This window comes from Diabrotica virgifera, chromosome 5, assembly GCF_917563875.1.
Source record: "Diabrotica virgifera virgifera chromosome 5, PGI_DIABVI_V3a".
Classification (NCBI taxonomy): Eukaryota; Metazoa; Arthropoda; class Insecta; order Coleoptera; family Chrysomelidae; genus Diabrotica; species Diabrotica virgifera.
In genome coordinates, this window is record NC_065447.1 from 8,555,542 (window position 1) to 8,573,076 (window position 17,535).

The 17,535-nt window shown below is 32.4% G+C and overlaps 2 protein-coding genes across 6 annotated transcripts in view; one reads left to right on the plus strand and one right to left on the minus strand.

Moving 5' to 3' along the window:
* Positions 1–17,535, minus strand: part of LOC114331047 (cerebellar degeneration-related protein 2) — a 168,717-nt gene that overhangs the window by 104,717 nt on the left and 46,465 nt on the right. The window lies entirely within an intron of this gene.
* LOC114335874 (leucine-rich repeat-containing protein 15-like) lies at positions 153–17,403 on the plus strand. Of its 5 annotated transcripts, none has more exons than XM_028286185.2 (4): positions 153–266; positions 653–909; positions 1,843–2,166; positions 3,032–3,432. In XM_028286185.2, coding segments are annotated over exons 1-4 (936 nt in total). In that variant the 5' UTR covers positions 153–264; the 3' UTR covers positions 3,385–3,432. The 5 variants fall into 5 exon arrangements, with proteins under 5 accessions (XP_028141986.1, XP_050507227.1, XP_028142058.1 ...); XM_050651270.1 differs by lacking the exons at positions 653–909; positions 1,843–2,166; positions 3,032–3,432 and adding exons at positions 13,406–13,662; positions 14,847–15,170; positions 17,002–17,403 and having other exon boundaries at positions 166–266; XM_028286257.2 differs by lacking the exon at positions 153–266 and adding an exon at positions 277–475.

The window sequence follows — 17,535 nt, forward strand, 5'->3', positions numbered from 1 at the left end:
GAAAAAAATCGATGAAGAAAGAAAAAAATATGTTTGCCATCTCTTTTCAGCACATTTCCAAAAACCCACAGATCAAGTTTTGTAATAAAAAAAATCCAAAATAAAAAACATAATAAATTAAATTGTTTATAGTTTATCAACAAATATAAAATATTGACACGAGCATTATGTATAAATAAAGGAACTTCAAATGACCATAACAATTAAGTGACCTCGGTCTGTGTTTTTTACATCTACGTAAAAATTTACCAAACCGGCTACACAATGTAAGTAACCATGTTTAATAGCTAAATATTTTTGTTTTCTTCCTATTTATATTAACTACTTTTTATTCTCTGAGATATAAGTTAGAGTTAAGAGTGTAGGTATAGAGTTAGTGTTAGTTATAAGAGTGTAGGTATAGACGTAAAGAAATCAATTTTTGACGTTTGTTGGACTTAAAATTCACACATTTTTCAGAATTTGTTTCACTCAGGTAAAAATGTAGTTTTTTTATTTATAATTGTCTTATTTGTGTTGGATTCACTATTTAAGTTGTGTTAGATACATACTATAAAATTAGACTAAATCATAGACGTATATATTAAGTACCCTTTCAGACTGAGACACTGCACAGTCTATGTCTATTTATGTTAATAAATACCTTTTTTAGGTTATTTGTTTTAATACTCGTAACTTTCCTGATGAGTACTAACGCAGAAGTTGACAAGAACTGTATAGTTCGTAGACATGATGACTCTGATGTTCACATTTACTGCTATCCACAACAAATGCAGCTCGATGGAGGGGAAATACCTCTAGCTGGTGATGTGACAGCTGATAAAATATGTCTACATCTGATAGAAGTTGAAGGGAAGATTGTGGAGACCTCTTTTTCCAACTTGAAAGAAGTCACTCACATTGTGTTATGTAAGTTACACTTTTTCTTTTATTTTGACGCAATTATCTCTTTTGAGAGTTCGTTTCTTGTATGTTTATATTGTATAAACATATATGATGGACAACGACCATCATATCACAGTAATCTACGCCAGCTTCATTTACCAGAAGGAATTCACACACATTCCTTTGTCCCTCATATGAAGCAACTAGCAACGTTGGTCATACCTTCTTTGTCACTATCGTCAAACGTAGCACCCCTTTTCAATAAGGTGGCAACAACGTTGGCCCCAGGCGTTAGTGGAACACAAAGGGCTGCAACAGATAATGCCATCCGCATCAGGCGTGAATGATCAGCTTCGCAGTTCAACAGATGTTCCAAAATTTCTGCTGGTCTATTTAAGCGGAGCTATCAAGGCAGTTCACCTTCGTGGTAAGTCAAATTGACAGTTGCGCCATTCTGGGGAAAGATTTTATATTTCTTCGTGATGTGACCACCCAGTTGTTCGGAGTTCTGTGCGGTTTTCTGCGTCGACACTGTCGAGGACATAGCTATGCTTCACGAGTAAATCACTACCTCTGTATGACCACTACAAGCTGCGGCTCTGAGTGGTGTCCAGGCATCTACATCCGCTTGATCTGAATTCGCACCAGCTTCAAGAAGAACCTTGACAACTTGAATCATGATATCGTATAAGATATAATTTATAACCGATGAAGGTATATTTTGGACATGCCGCTATTAAAACAACTATTTATAGCACACAAAACATTTACATTTTGTTCTAGTTTTATGTTAATCTTAGCCAATATTACTTTGGAAAAATTAACAAAATTTGAGATTACGTCATTCAACATAATATTTCTTTTTAGTTTCTAGTTGCTCAACATATTTTTTCCCTATTTTAAACTTCTCTTCAGAGTCTGTTACATCACTGGTAATACAGTTAATATTTTTTTTAGTTGGCTGTAATTTGACTGAAGCCATTTTTCCAGAACTTCCGAAAATCTACTACTTAGAAATGATTCGAACAATCTTACCAACTATAACAAAAGAAACCTTTAAAAATTTAAAAGGCATAAAAAGAATGGAGATTGATGAAAATGAGGCTGAAATCCAAGATGGTGCCTTTGATGGATTGGAAAATCTTGAGTTTCTAACATTCTTTAAGCAAAACATAAATTTTTCGAAAGATTTCTTGAAGGGTTTAAATAATCTTAAAGAACTCAGCATGGAGTATGCTGGAATAGAGACTGTTCCGGAAGATTCTTTTAAGGAGACTCCAGGTACTGTTTAATTTTATAAAATAACTCTTTTTTACTGTTACACGCCTTTTATATATGTAGGTGGTAGCTTAACACTTTTTGGTTTTTTACGTTTTTCGGAATAACATCATAAAATGAATATTATGATCTACAAATCTATGTTGTGGTTAGAATTATTTACATTGTCGCGCAAGGTTTCAAGACTTATGTATCTTATTGATCTTGGTAAAGCATATAAGATAGCCGTTCATAGAGAGATTATGAAGTGGGTTCCATAAGAAATGAGCAGGTGATGAAAATGTGATGATTGTGAGTATGAGGGTACCAACTAGTTTTAGGACAAATGTGGGAGAGATTGATAAATTTCATGTGAAACTAGGATGGTAACAGGGCTCAGTACTTAGTCGTTATGCATTCTCATTGGGTAAGATGACAAGAAAACTGTAAGGTAACATTCCATGGTGCTTTTATTAGTAGAAAATACTGAAAAGAATTTAGAGCACATATTAGAAAAATGGAGGCAAGCTATTGAAGAAAAATGTTGAAACTTCAGTAGAAGAAAAAAGTTTATCTAAAATATTCATTAATAATGAAGTTAATGCTATAAATAAAACTGAAGTATTGAAGGGATCCATGAAGTGAGTAACACCGAGCCGGAGTTCCCCATCTCTTGCCGTACTGTTCATCTATATGTCGACCAATCAGACCGACCAAAGGATAAAATTAAGGATGGGTATATTTGAGACACCAATATGGATAAATCTCATGAACATAGAAAACTAAAAAAACCTTTAAATATGCGCGAAATCAACTTCAATCAATTAATATACCTTTTATTGTTATCAACTTTTAACTAAACAATTTTAATGCTTTTTTGTTATTTTAGAACTAAAAATCTTAAATCTAGATGGAAACTCCATCGAATATCTAGCACCTGGGACGCTGGAACCTCTACAGAACCTAGAAGAATTTTATGTCACGTTGACAAATTTAAAAAGCTTCGATATAAACTTATTAAAAGAGCAAAAAAATCTTAAAGCTTTAGGAATTCCAGTGAGGACTCTAAAGAGTGTCAATTTTAAGAAACTGTTTGAGTTGTGTCCAAAATTGGGCACTATACGGTTTATGAGCAACGACGTTGAATGCCCTGAAGTAAAAGATCTTGAGGAGCAGTTTAAAAAAGATAATATACAGATTACATTGACTTATATATGTACTACCGACTTAAAAACTTGTTAAGGTATATATTGAATAATTTTGGAAAATAAACATTTATGTGTAACGAAATGCTTTTGATTTATACTGGTATTCTTTGAGATTTTATGTAAATGTATATATTCCGATGAGTGAGTTGCCGGAATTTAATTAAAAATGAATATAATAAAACTAACGGTAATTTTATGGTTGTAACGAAAATGTGTTTCGTTTAGGTCTCTCGGAGAGGGTCGAGTCGGTGTGTGTGTGAATCGTTCACATGCTGTGTAGCGACTGAAGAAAAAAAACCACAAACGATAATAATGTTTGTGTTCCTTTTCCCCTGACCAGATGAGCAAATAAATCACTAGGTCTTGCGTCTACTTTTGCAGTTTTAAGAAAAACAATTTCGACTGCATTAAGTGAGTTGTTGACACAATAATTGTCTGATAAAGTACTTAATTAATGAGGGTGCAGCTTGTTGCACCGCACAGACGAAAAACCGATGTGACAGGGTAAAGCCATGTCTCTTAACATTTGTATTTGAATGTGCATTTCGAATGACTAACGTTGTTTCGTTTTTAAAAAAAATATTAAAATTAAAATTAGCAAAAATAGTAATTAAAGCGTATCGCTATATATACATACTCTTGTCTTGTCCTGTATTATAAGGTGATTAAACATTTTGGTCCTTCGAACCGGATCCCATGGTTATGGTTACCTTAAGGCTTTCGAAATGTAGAATGCTATAGAAGAATTTTAAAAGTTTCTTGGGTTGTGAAGATTCGAAACTCCAGAATACTTACTAGAACGTCTCAGCAACACTACTGAGATTATAAAACGCATCAAGTAGAGAAAGCTGGAGTATTGCGGACATGTAATGAGAGGTCCCAAATATAGGTTGCTGCAAAATATTATGCAAAGAAAAATAGCATTCAAACGCAGTCCAGGACGAAGAAGAACCTTATGGTTGAAGAAATTGCGAGATTGCTATGGTGTTGATACAAGCATGCTATTTAGGGTGGCAGTGAATAAAATAAAAAAAACAGGAAATGCTGTGATACATAGACACCTCACAGGTGACTGCGAGAATATAGTGCTATGGAGGACGAAAACGGTGAACTCATAATGAAAAAAATCGAAAAAGAAGGAAAAATATTTGCCATTTCTTTTCAGCACATTTCCAAAAACCCACAGATTAAGTTTTGTAATAAAAAACATGATAAATTAAATTTTTTCCAATTTATCAACAAATTATCAACAAGTTATCAACAAATGACACGAGCATTATGTATAAATAAAGGAACTTCAAATTATGACCATAACAGTAAGTGACCTCGGACTGTGTTTTTACATCTACGTAAAAATTTACCAAACCGGCTACACAATGTAAGTGACTATGTTTAGTATCTGAATATTTTTGTTTTTTTTCCTATTCATATTAACTACTTTTTATTCTCTGAGATATTAATAAATGAATATAGTTTCTGTCCTTGTGGGATCGGTACTCACCGGAGGGACCGCAGACGTTCGGATACAATTAGAGTCTATTTGCAAAGTCGACTTCATTGTCTTTACAACAAGACACTTACTCAACATACACACTACACATGACACTAATGCTCATGTTGTGACTGGCTGAATGACATAAAGTCCATGCCATTAAGAGGAAACAGTAGCGATCAACAGGTAGCGAAAACGCGTTCCAAGATTGCGGCTGTAATTTTGAATATTTTTTCGAGATATTTGGCACACGTATTCGTAATATAATAAAGAATGGCGGTACAGAGCCCGATTTGAAAAATATATTAATATGTGGAAATTACTCTGTAATTAAATACAATATTAAAAAAACGAGCCTGTACCGCCATTAAGAAGAACAAAAAAATACACTTTCTTCAAATAAATTTTTTTATCCGATGCCTAGATTTTGTGTCATTTTGGAACTACTAATGAAATAAAAAATCTTAGTAGTTCCAAAATGACACAAAATCTAGGCATCGGATAAAAAAGTTTATTTGAAGAAAGTGTATTTTTTTGTGCTTCTTAATGGCGGTACAGGCTCGTTTTTTTAATATTGTATTTAATTACAGAGTAATTTCCACATATTAATATATTTTTCAAATTGGGCTCTGTACCGCCATTCTTTATTATATTACGAATACGTGTGCCAAATATCTCGAAAAAATATTCAAAATTATAGCCGCAATCTTGGAACGCGTTTTGGCTACCTGTTGATCGCTACTGTATCACCTTAAAAAAAATTCTCTGAGATATAATTAAGTTAAGAGTGTAGGTATAGAGGTAAACAAATCAGTTTTGGACGTTGTTGGACTTTAAATCCACACATTTTTCAGAATTTGTTTTACTCAGGTAAAAATGTAGTTTTTTTATAATTGTCTTATTTTGTGCTTGGATTCTCTATTTAAGTTATGTTAGGTACATACCATAAAATTTGACTAAATCATAGACGCATATATTAAGTACCCTTTCAGAATGAGACCCTGGTGTCTACCACCGGTGTTCAATCGCAGCAAAGCATTTTTGAGCCACTAAAATCAGCCAGACACTCAAAGTGACTCGTCTGTAGTCGTTCATTTAAAACAATGCTTTGTTGCCGGTGGCGGACACCGGTGTCGGACAGCTTGTATATTAGTGCACCCTAATATTTATGTGCAGATTTTGGCATTGAATCCGAGCATCACATGTAAACCGTTGCCATAATATCCTCTATTTTTTCATACTATCACATTACGTCATAAAGTTTTTTTTATAACAATTTAAATTATCTTTGATTTAAAAACATTTTTACAGTTTATCTTCATTGATTTTTTTTTATTTATCAGTTGATCTTCTTTTTTATAACAATTTTAAGGTAACTTTGATTTAAAATGCCTCTTTTGAGCTTTTTGTATTAAAAACCTTTAATTTATTGGTGTTTCAAAACTATTTTTTAATTTATTATAATTATTTATCTACTTTTTTTATAATCAACATGCCTCTTTTGAGCTGTTTGTATTAAAAAACAAGTAATTGTGTTTCGTCCTATTAGACGAAGTCGTAATTGGACGACTAAAGTTGTGCTCACTACGGAGAGCAATGGATTGTATCCTCGCTCCGACCCTTGCTCCCTGGTATTTATATTCGTGAATTCTCGCATTTAAAATAATGTATTTATTTTACATAGCGGTCGATAATATAACGAGCGATCCAAAATTATTGGGATCAAAGCTAGCCGTGCAAAAAATTACGTATGTCCTCTTTTAATCTGAATTTATATCATTGGTTTATCAATTAATTTTGATTAACATTATTAAACATAAAAAATCAGTCAAAACCTTTAGCACTGAACTTTAATCAAAATAAAAAGAATTAACAAAATTATAAGTAACAATAATAAATAAAATCAAACAACCAACATCTCTACATAACCTAACTTTTCTTGAAGTTGACGTACACTGCAAAGTTGACATAAACTGGTAAATATATCTGAATTAAGAATAGACATGCACTGTATAGCTATCTCTGTCGTTCAGAGCCACCTATGGTGACAATAATTTTGGATCACACGTTAGTTTCGAGCGCTACGTAAAATAAATACATTATTTTAAATATTATATAATATAATTATATAATACATAGATATTATGATGAAGATATTAATATATTAAAAACAATTTACGAACATATCAAAAATTGTAAATATAGATTGTAGCAATAAAATTTACCCTGTATTTAAGAAATTTTGTTAAAACAAAGCAGGCATGTTTGGTTAAAACAAAACAAACATGTTTGTTTTGTTGTTATTTTGTTTTAAATCCTGTAGATTTAAGTAATTATTGTATATTACAATTGAAAAAAGAAAAGAACAAAAAAAAAGAGAAAAAGAAAAGAAAAAAAAAAAAAGAAAAAAAAAACAGAAAAAATAAAAAAAGCAAAAAAAAAGCAAAAAAAAGCAAAAAAAAAACTAAGAAGATGTAAACTTCCGCGAGGATGAATCGGGTTTACGTTTTAGCGTAGTACAAAAAAAAACAATTTATAAAAAATAACAATAAAAAAATTAATAAAAAAAACAAATTAACAATATAAAAAAATGCAAAAAAAATACAAAAAAATAAAAATTTACAAAAAAAAAATGAACAACCAAAATAGAGTATTATTTAGATAATAATTGTAGATAATAATGTTAGCTTGTTATGTATTTAGAGTTAGAAATACAGAAAAAATTCCTCTGATTGAAAAATCAAATTTGTTTGTTTTTAAAATAACAAAATGTCTGGCTAATTGGCTCGGCCAAGGCCATCAAATTCACTCAAAAAAAAAAATAGATATTATGATATACAATTTGGGTTTCGCAAAGGCCTAGGAACGCGTGAAGCTCTTTTCTGACTTAATATCCTAATACAAAGGTGCCTAGACGTCAATCAAGATATATATGTCTGTTTTATTGACTATAATAAAGCTTTCGATAAAGTACGACATGAACAATTAATGAATGTCCTGAAATTAAAGAAGATAGACTACAATGACCTCAGGATCATATCTAATTTATACTATAAGCAGCGAGCAAAAGTACGTGTTAACGAACAGTTGTCAGAGGAAATTGAAATTAGACGTGGGGTGAGACAGGGATGCGTATTGTCTCCAGTTCTCTTTAATGCCTACTCGGAAGAGATCCTAAAACAAGCTCTTGAGGGTGAAACAGCTGGAATAAAGGTGAACGGAGTTCCCATTAACAATATTAGATATGCGGATGACACTGTCGTCTACGCCGAAAATATTGAAGATCTTCAGAGACTGGTTAACAGAATAGCGACATATAGCCAAGAATACGGTTTAACAATTAACACCAAGAAGACAAAATTTATGAGAATATCTAAAACTCAAAGAAATAACGAGAATCTCCTCATAAACGGAACCAACGTCGAACAAGTAGACCAATATGCATATCTTGGAACAATGATCAACTCCACAAATGATTACTTCCAGGAGATTAAAATTAGAATAGAAAAGGCTAGAGCGAATTTTAACAAAATGAGAAAAGTGCTCTGCACAAGAGATCTAAGGTTAGAGCTAAGAATAAGGTTGGCTAGGTGCTACGTTTTCTCGACTCTGTTTTACGGAATGGAAGCTTGGACCTTGAATGCGAGATCAATGAAATAGCTGGAATCATTAGAGATGTGGGTATATAGAAGAATTCTAAAAATATCATGGACAGAACACGTCACAAACAAAGAGGTTCTGAGAAAGATGAATAAAGAAATGGAAGTCTTAAATACAATTAAAACCAGAAAATTGGAATATCTCGGACATATTACACGTGGAGAGAGATACAACTTGCTCCAACTCATTATGCAGGGAAAGATTCAAGGAAAAAGAAGCATAGGGAGACGCAGAATATCGTGGCTGCGCAACCTGAGAGAATGGTACAGATGTACATCAAACGAACTTTTCAGAGCAGCCGTCTCTAAGGTCCGAATAGCTATGATGATTGCCGACCTCCGTCGCGGAGATGGCACTTGAAGAAGATTTATTTTAAATGCGAGAATTCACGAATATAAATACTAGGGAGCAAGGGTCGGAGCGAGGATACAATCCATTGCTCTCTGTAGTGAGCAAACCCTTAGTCCAAGGTTTTCACCCAGACAGCCGAGGTCTTTCTCACCTTTAGTACGTTCCTCGGATTATAAGCTTTTATTTGACACCTGACTTGTCATTCTACATGGTATAATGACGGAGGAGTTGAATTTACAAACAGACAGACAGACGGACGTGGATAATTCAAAGTTTTCACATTTTTTCAAAATTGGGTTCAATTTAAACGTTCTTATAAAATTATTCTATTATTCTTGTAGGTACATTGATTGAAATTATGAAAGAAATAAAGAAAAAAGTATGGCAACACTGTGACGCACAAACATAAGATTCAGCTGTAAGCTACATAGGGTGCACTAAGATACAAGCTGTCCCCGGTGTCTTGGTCCGAAAGGGTACTAACATAGACCGAGCCGAGCATACCGCCCTGCGCGCGACAGATCTTTTGCGGTTGTTCTATATTATGTCTCTTTCTAGCGCATTGAAACTCTTCACTCTCTCTTCCACCAAAAAGTAAAGTTGTACTCGAGGGAAATAAGGCAAAAATATACCATGTTCGGGACACTTGAGCAGCCAGGTTGCAAATGGATTTTTTGGGTACTATATACCTAATACATTATACATACAAAAATGCCCGTCACAGTTCGGACGAGAAATTTAGTTATTAACAAATAAGTGTCAAAAATGGCAGTTTTTTCGTTTAAATCGCTACGGGTAAAAATAAGGTAAACATCTTATTTATACTGTTATTCTCGTAGTAGATGAGTTAAGGTTTAAAATGGCAGTTTTTGAATTTCGGTTCGATCATTTGTTGCTTCATAAATTGCAGAATAAAACTAAAATTTCGAAAATCAAAAAATTGCTATAACTTTTGTGAAAATGACCTTAAGACATTAATGTTGCACAAAAAGTTGAGACAAATAGTCCGTATAATGCACAAAAAATGTTAAGACGATTCGTCAATTAGTTTATATTTTATTTAATTTGTTTATCCCAATGAACTTTTTTTTTCGCAATAATATTGTTCAGAAAATAGTAATATAATAGCAATTCTGTGAAAACCACATGAAAGAAGAAAAGTCATGATTTTAAAGTATTTAAAAAAAATCATTAAAAAGTCATCTTTATCATTCCGAAAACATTTTACTAAAGTAGGGTCATTTTTAGTTCATAAACAATTTGAATAACTTTGTTAATATTAACTATAGATTGAAACTACTTTGGGATTTGAAAAGCTGGTATTTTATACGAATTTTCCAAAAAACACTTTTTGCCTAGGTTAATTACAATTAAAGTTAGCCACTTTTTTTATTTAGTTGACAGCTACTTTGTTTATAACAATTAAGCAACCCAACTAGGCCATTTCGAAGTTGAAGGTATATAGTTTATGTGTAAAAGTTTGAGTAAACTTTAAACTTCAACAGAGTTGTTAATAAAGCTTTAAAATTAACGTTCTAACGAAATCGATTTGTGGTCGGTGGAAATGAATTATTAAAATCCGTGCACTCAAAAAATGAAACTGTTTCTTCAAACATATGCTGCGATTAATATCTCCAGAGCTTGTTGATGGATTTTGATCATAATTTTTTTAAATTGTATGTACTCGTAGTCTTGTAGAGTACGTTATGTACGTAAATCCCCACCTAACATTTCAAAATGTTAGGAGGAGTTCCCCTTATCACTCAGGGATATGAAAAATAGATTACGACCGATTCTAAGACCTACCGAATATACATATATAATTTCATAAAAATCGGTCAAGCGGTCTCGGAGGAGTATGACAACTAACACTGTGACAGGAAAATTTTATAGATGTAAATATATAGATGGGTATTAACAAATAGGGGTTGGTAATGGAAAAGTGTAAATTAAGGGTTGTATGTATTTTTTAATCCTACATCATATAAAACTAAGATAGACAATTTTGTCCAAAAAAATAAAAAAAAATGTCAGGGGGGCAACCCCACTTATAACTTATGGATATGAAAAATAGATTTAAACCTATTCTGAGTCCCATAGGATACAGTTGTAAAATTTCATAAAAATCGGCCAAACCGTTTCGGAGTAGTATGGTAACTAACACTGTTACAGGAGAATTTTATGTATATTGAAGTAACTGTGAATTAAATAATAAAAGTGACTAACTTTGACCGTAATTAACATATGCTAAAAGTTTTTTTTTTTTGAAAATTTGTGTAAAAATAACAGCTTTTGAAATTCCAAGGTAAATTTACTATACAGTCAATATTAACAAAGCTATTCAAATTGTTTTCAAGCCAAAAATGACTCTACTTTAGTAAAATGTTTTCGTAGTGACAAAAATTACTTTTTAATGATTTTCTTCAATAATTTGAAAACAAGACTATGTTCTTTCATGTGGTTTTCACAGAATTTCTATATAATTATTATTTTCTGAACAATAACATTACAAAAAAAAGCTCTTTTGGGATAAACAAATTGAATAAAATTTAAACTAATTGACGAATCATCTTATAATTTTTTGTGCAGTATATGGACTCTTTGACTCAACTTTTTTTGAAATATAAAAGTCGTAAGGTCACTTTGGTGAAAGTTATACCAAACTTTTATTTTCGAAATTTTAGTTTTATTTTGCAATTTTCGAAGCAACAAATGATCGGACCAAAATTAAAAAACTCCCGTTTTAAACATTGGCTCATCTACTAATAGAGGAATACTATAAATAAGATATTTAATTATCCTATTTTTACCTGTAGCGATTTAAAGGAAAAAACTGCCATTTTTGGCCCTTATTTGTTAATAACTAAGCTTCTCGTCCGAACTGTGACGGGCATTTTTGTATGTATAATGTATTAGGTATATAGTACCCAAAAAACCCATTTGCAACCTGGCTGCTCAAGTGTCCCGACAAAAACCTTATTTCCCTGGAGTATTGCTATACTTACTTGATCTAAGACAGAAACAAAACGTACAACGAAAAAAAAAGATGGTTTTGTCGCTTAGTTTTACAGACTGCACAGCCTATGTTAATATATTATACTGGGTTGGGATAAAGTATGGAACCAAGCAAATATCTTTGAAACGAAAAGAACAATATTTATGAAATTTTGCATGCACGTACAGTGACGCAAAAGGCATCTGTTGCCATATTTTTTGATACTACTCCACTTCCGGTTTCACCGGAAATACCCTTAAATTATTTTATTTAAATGGGACACTCTGTACCGTCTATACTTTAGACTAAAATTGTTGTTCACATGCACTGCATGACTTATTTGAATTTAGTATAGTATTCTTTTTCTCATGATCATTTTTCAGTGCGTCACAGTTTTTCGATTTTTCTCTAACGCATTAAATTGTATGTGACAGAAAAAAGGCACGTCTGTGAATAATTTGGTAATTATTTTAGTTCGGTGATTATTCTAGTTGTCGATAGATGGCGCCATAATCAAAAAAGAATTATTTATTAAATAAAATAATAATATTATCAATATAATCTGTACAATTTATAAGACTATACAAATGAAAGAAAATACCATTTTATAAATGCAATAGACACAATTGATTTGGTTTTATTCCAAATTGAAAATAAAATTTGACAACTGTCAGATTTAACTAAAATGTCACGTTAGAATAAATGTCATAAATGTGTATTATCACGGACTTACCTTTTTTTCTATAATTTGTGACGCACTGAAAAATGTTCATGAAAAGGAGAATAGGTAAAACTGTTACTGAACTAATTGACAGAAGTAAGTTGTATTAAAAATGGTTCATTTAAGTGAAAAGGATGGTATTGGAATATTAATGATAATCGGTTATGGTGAATTTTCATTTTTTGGAAGTGAATTTTCCAAATCGATGGATTGGACGTAGAGGATTCATAGAGTGGCCCGCTCGTTCTCCGGACCTCAACCCTTTAGATTTTTTCTTGAGGTTATCTAAAATCACGTGTTTACGTTAGGCGGCCAACATACTTGCAGGATTTGAGACAAATAATAATTGATTAATGTGAACTAATACGTGGAGAAATCTTGCAAAAAGTAACTCACGAATTTATTTATAGGCTTGCACGTTGTCAGGAGGTGAACATCAAACATTTTCAATATTTGAAATTATTTTTTTTATTTTTAATATCATTGGTCTAACGTAAATAAATTAAACTATTTTTTAACTGTAAAGAGATTTATTTCTTGTTTTAATAGTTTTTTCTCCCAAACTTGGTATGTATGAATTAAAAATAACAAGTTCTTTGTAAATCTGCAAAAATATACAGGGTGTCCCATTTAAATTAAATAAGTTAAGGGTATTTCCGGTAAAACCGGAAGTGGAGTAGTAACAAAAAATATGGCATCAAATGCCTTTCGCGTCACTGTACTTGCATGCAAAGTTTCATTGTTCTTTTCGTTTCAAAGATATTTGCTTGGTTCCATACTTTATCCCAACTCTGTATGTATATGTCTATATTTATGGTAATAAATACCTTTTTTAGGTTATTTGTTTTAATACTCGTAACTTTCATAATGAGTACTAACGCAGAAGGTAACAAGAACTGTACAGTTCGTAGACATAAAGACTCCGATGTTGACATTTACTGCTTTCCACAGCAAATGCAGCTCGATGGAGGGGAAATACCTCTAGCTGGTGATGTGACAGCTGATAGAATATTTCTACATCTGGTAGAAGTTAAAGGGAAGATTGTGGAGACCTCTTTTTCCAACTTGAAAGAAGTCACTCACATTTTGTTATGTAAGTCACATTTTTTTCTTTTATTTTGACGAAATATCTTTTTTGAGCATTCGTTTCTTGTATGTTTATATTGTACGAGGTTTTTCCGATAGCTAGTGTACATTTAATAGTTGCTACTGACTCGAATATGATGGACAACGACCATTATATCACAGTAATCTACGTCAGCTTCACTTACCAGAAGGAATTCACACACATCCCTGTGTCCAAACAGCAGTGTTTAAAGCAACCAGCAACGTTGTTATACCTTCTTTGTCACTATCGTCAAACGTAGCACCCCTTTTCAATAAGGTGGTAACAACGTTGGCCCCAGGCGTTAGTGGAGCACAAAGGGCTGCAACAGATAATGCCATCCGCATCAGGCGTGAATGATCAGCTCCGCAGTTCAACAGATGTTCCAAAATTTCTGCTGGTCCATGTAAGCGGAGCTATCAAGGCAATTCACCTTCGTGGTACATCAAATTGACAGTGGCGCCATTCTGAGGAAAGATTTTCGATTTCTTCGTGATGTGACCACGCAGCTGTTCGGAGTTCTGTGCGGTTTTCTGCGTCGACACTGTCGAGGACACAGCTATGCTTCACGAGTAAATCACTACCTCTGTATGACCACTACAAGCTGCGGCTCTGAGTGGTGTCCAGGCATCTACATCCGCTTGATCTGAATTCGCACCAGCTTCAAGAAGAACATTGACAACTTGAATCTTTATATCGTATAAGATATAATTTATAACCGATGAAGATATATTTTGGACATGGCGCTATTAAAACAACTATTTATAACACACAGATAACATTTACATTTTGTTCTACTTTTATGTTCATCTTTTTTTTCTGTTTCTTTTTTGGCTTGGGCTATAGTCATTCAGCCAGTCTCAATCAAAAGTATATGTATTAAAGATATTGCCAATTAGTGAAACATGGTTATTATAATAATATTACAATTTTTTACTTCTTACTTTACCTACTCATTACAGCTAATATACATACTATGGTAATAAATATTATAAATATATATGTTCATCTTAGCCAGTATTACTTTGGAAAAATTAACAAAATTTGAGATTATGCCATTCAACATAATATTTCATTTTAGTTTCTAGTTGCTCAACATTATGTTTTCCCTATTTCCAGCTTCTCTTCAGTCTCTGTTACATCACTGGTAATACAGTTAATATTTTTTTTAGATGGCTGTAATTTGACTGAAGCCATTTTTCCAGAACTTCCAAAAATCTACTACTTAGAAATGGTTCGAACAATCTTACCAACTATATCAAAAGAAACCTTTAAAAATTTAAAAGGCATAAAAAGAATGGGGATTGGTAAAAATGAGGCTAAAATCCAAGATGGCGCCTTTGATGAATTGGAAAATCTTGAGTTTCTAACATTCTTTAAGCAAAACATAACTTTTTCGAAAGATTTCTTGAAGGGTTTAAAGAATCTTAAAGAACTCAGAATGGAGTATGCTGGAATAGAGACTGTCCCGGAAGATTCTTTTAAGGAGACTCCAGGTACTGTTTCATTAATAATTGTCCATATTATAGTAACTGAAGAGACCTTAGCACAAAATACGAAGATTTAACCTAAAACACTTAAATAAAATGTGGTTCCTTACTGAGTTACAGGGTGTTTTATCTAAAACTTTTAAAAATATTTTTGCTCAGCATTTTAAAACTATTCGAAGTATCCTTTTCATTCTTGGCAGAAGGTATAGGTACTGTACAAACTACTAAACTATGTTAAACAAACAATTCTGTCTATTACCAGAGGCGTACAAGGGGGAAAGTGATTGGTTGACCCTTTCCAAATTCTACGCCACTGGCGAAATTGCTATTTTAGTTCAATTTTTGAATTCTCCAATACTTTCTTTGAAAATAATATACTCTTCATTCGTAACGAGAAAGTCATTAGTTTTCGAGATCTTTGAAGTTAAAAATGAATCCACACGGTTATTTTGATAATTGTATTGTGTCTCTTCATTTTTAACTTCAAATATCTCGAAAACTAATAATTTTATCGTTACGAATGAAGAGTACATTATTTTCATAAAAGTACTGCAAAATCAAAAAATTACACTAAAATAGCAATTTCGTCAGTGGCGTAGAATGTGGGAAGGGTCAACCAGCCCCTTTTCCCTATCGTACGCCTCTGGTAGTAGCTAGAAACGTTTATTTATCTTAATTTAGTAGGGTGTACAGTACCTACACTTTCTGCCAAGCATGATAAGGATACGCCACATAGTTTTAAAGTACTGGGTACAAATATTTTTTAAATTTTAATCATATGAATTATATCATAAATTAATCAAAATAACTGTGCCGTTTCATATTTAACTTCAAATATCTCGAAAACTAATGACTTTATCGTTAAAAATGAAGAGTACATTATTTAAGTAGAAAGTATTGCAGAATCTAAAAATGGCACTAAAATAGTAATTCCTCCAGTGGCGTAGAATTTGAGAAGGGTCAACCATTCACCATCCCCTGTCGTACGCCTCTTGTAGTAGCTAGAAACGTTTCTTTATTATAATTTAGTAGGGTGTCTAGTAGTCGCACTTTCTGCCAAGTATAAAAAGGATACGTCGAATAGTTTTAAAATGATAAGCAAAAATAATGTTTAAATTTTTAGATAAAACACCATGTAACTCAGTAAGGAACAACATTTTATTTAAGTGTTTTACTTGTATCTTATTGATCTTGGTAAAGCATATAACATAACCGTTCATAGAGAGATTATGAAGTGGGCTCCATAAAAAATAAGTAGGTGATGAAAATGTGTGATGTTTGTGAGTATGAGGGTACCAACTAGTTTTAGGACAAATGTGGGAGGGATTGATAAATTTCATGTGAAACTAGGATGGTAACAGGGCTCAGTGCTTAGTCGTTATTTAATCTCATTGGATAAGATGACAAGGAAACTGTAGGGTAACATTCCCTGGTGCTTCTATTAGTAGAAAATACTGAAAAGAATTTAGAGCACATATTGGAAAAATTGAAGCAAGCTATTGAAGAAAAATCTTGAAACTTAAGTAGAAGAAAAAAGTTTATCTAATTTATTGAAGGGATCCATGAAGTGAGTAACACCGAGCCGGAGTTCCCCATCTCTTGCCGTACTGTTCATCTATATGTCGATCCGGTACATCAGCTTGGTTATCAGACCGACCAAAGGATAAAATTAAGGATGGGTATATTTGAGACACCAGTATGGATAAATTTCATGAACATAGAGAACTAAAAAAACCTTTAATATGTGGGATATCAACTTCAATCAATTAATATATATTTTATATTGTTAATTATCAACTTTTAACTAAACAATTTTAATGCTTTTTTGTTATTTTAGAACTAAAAATCTTAAATCTAGATGGAAACTCCATCGAATATCTAGCACCAGGGACGCTGGAACCTCTACAGAACCTAAAAGAATTTTATGTCACGTTGACAAATTTAAAAAGCTTCGATATAAACTTATTAAAAGAGCAAAACACTCTTAAAGCTTTAGGAATTCCAGTGAGGACTCTACAGAGTGTCAATTTTAAGAAATTGTTGGAGTTGTGTCCAAAATTGGACACTATACGGTTTAAGAGCAACGACGTTGAATGTCCTGAAGTAAAAGATCTCGAGGAGCAGTTTAAAAAAGATAATATACCGATTAAATTGACTTATACAGGTACTACCGACTTAAAAACTTGTTAAGGTATATATTGTATAATTTCGGTGAATATACATTTATGTGTAACGAAAAGCTTTTGATTTATACTGGTACTCTTAGAGGTTTTATGTAAATGTATACATACTCTTGTCTTGTCCTGTATTATAAGGTGATTAAACATTTTGGTCCCTCGAGCCAGATCATTATGCAAAAATGACCATTAGA

What these genes read in the sequence shown, in the direction of transcription:
- LOC114335874 (XM_028285926.2), top strand. Translation starts at nt 4,655, where the DNA reads ATGACCATAACAGTAAGTGACCTCGGACTGTGTTTTTACATCTACGTA. An exon ending in TACCAAACCGGCTACACAAT is followed by an intron (nt 4,729 to 13,405) that starts GTAAGTGACTAT and finishes TACCTTTTTTAG; the next exon opens with GTTATTTGTTTTAATACTCG. An exon ending in AGTCACTCACATTTTGTTAT is followed by an intron (nt 13,663 to 14,846) that starts GTAAGTCACATT and finishes TATTTTTTTTAG; the next exon opens with ATGGCTGTAATTTGACTGAA.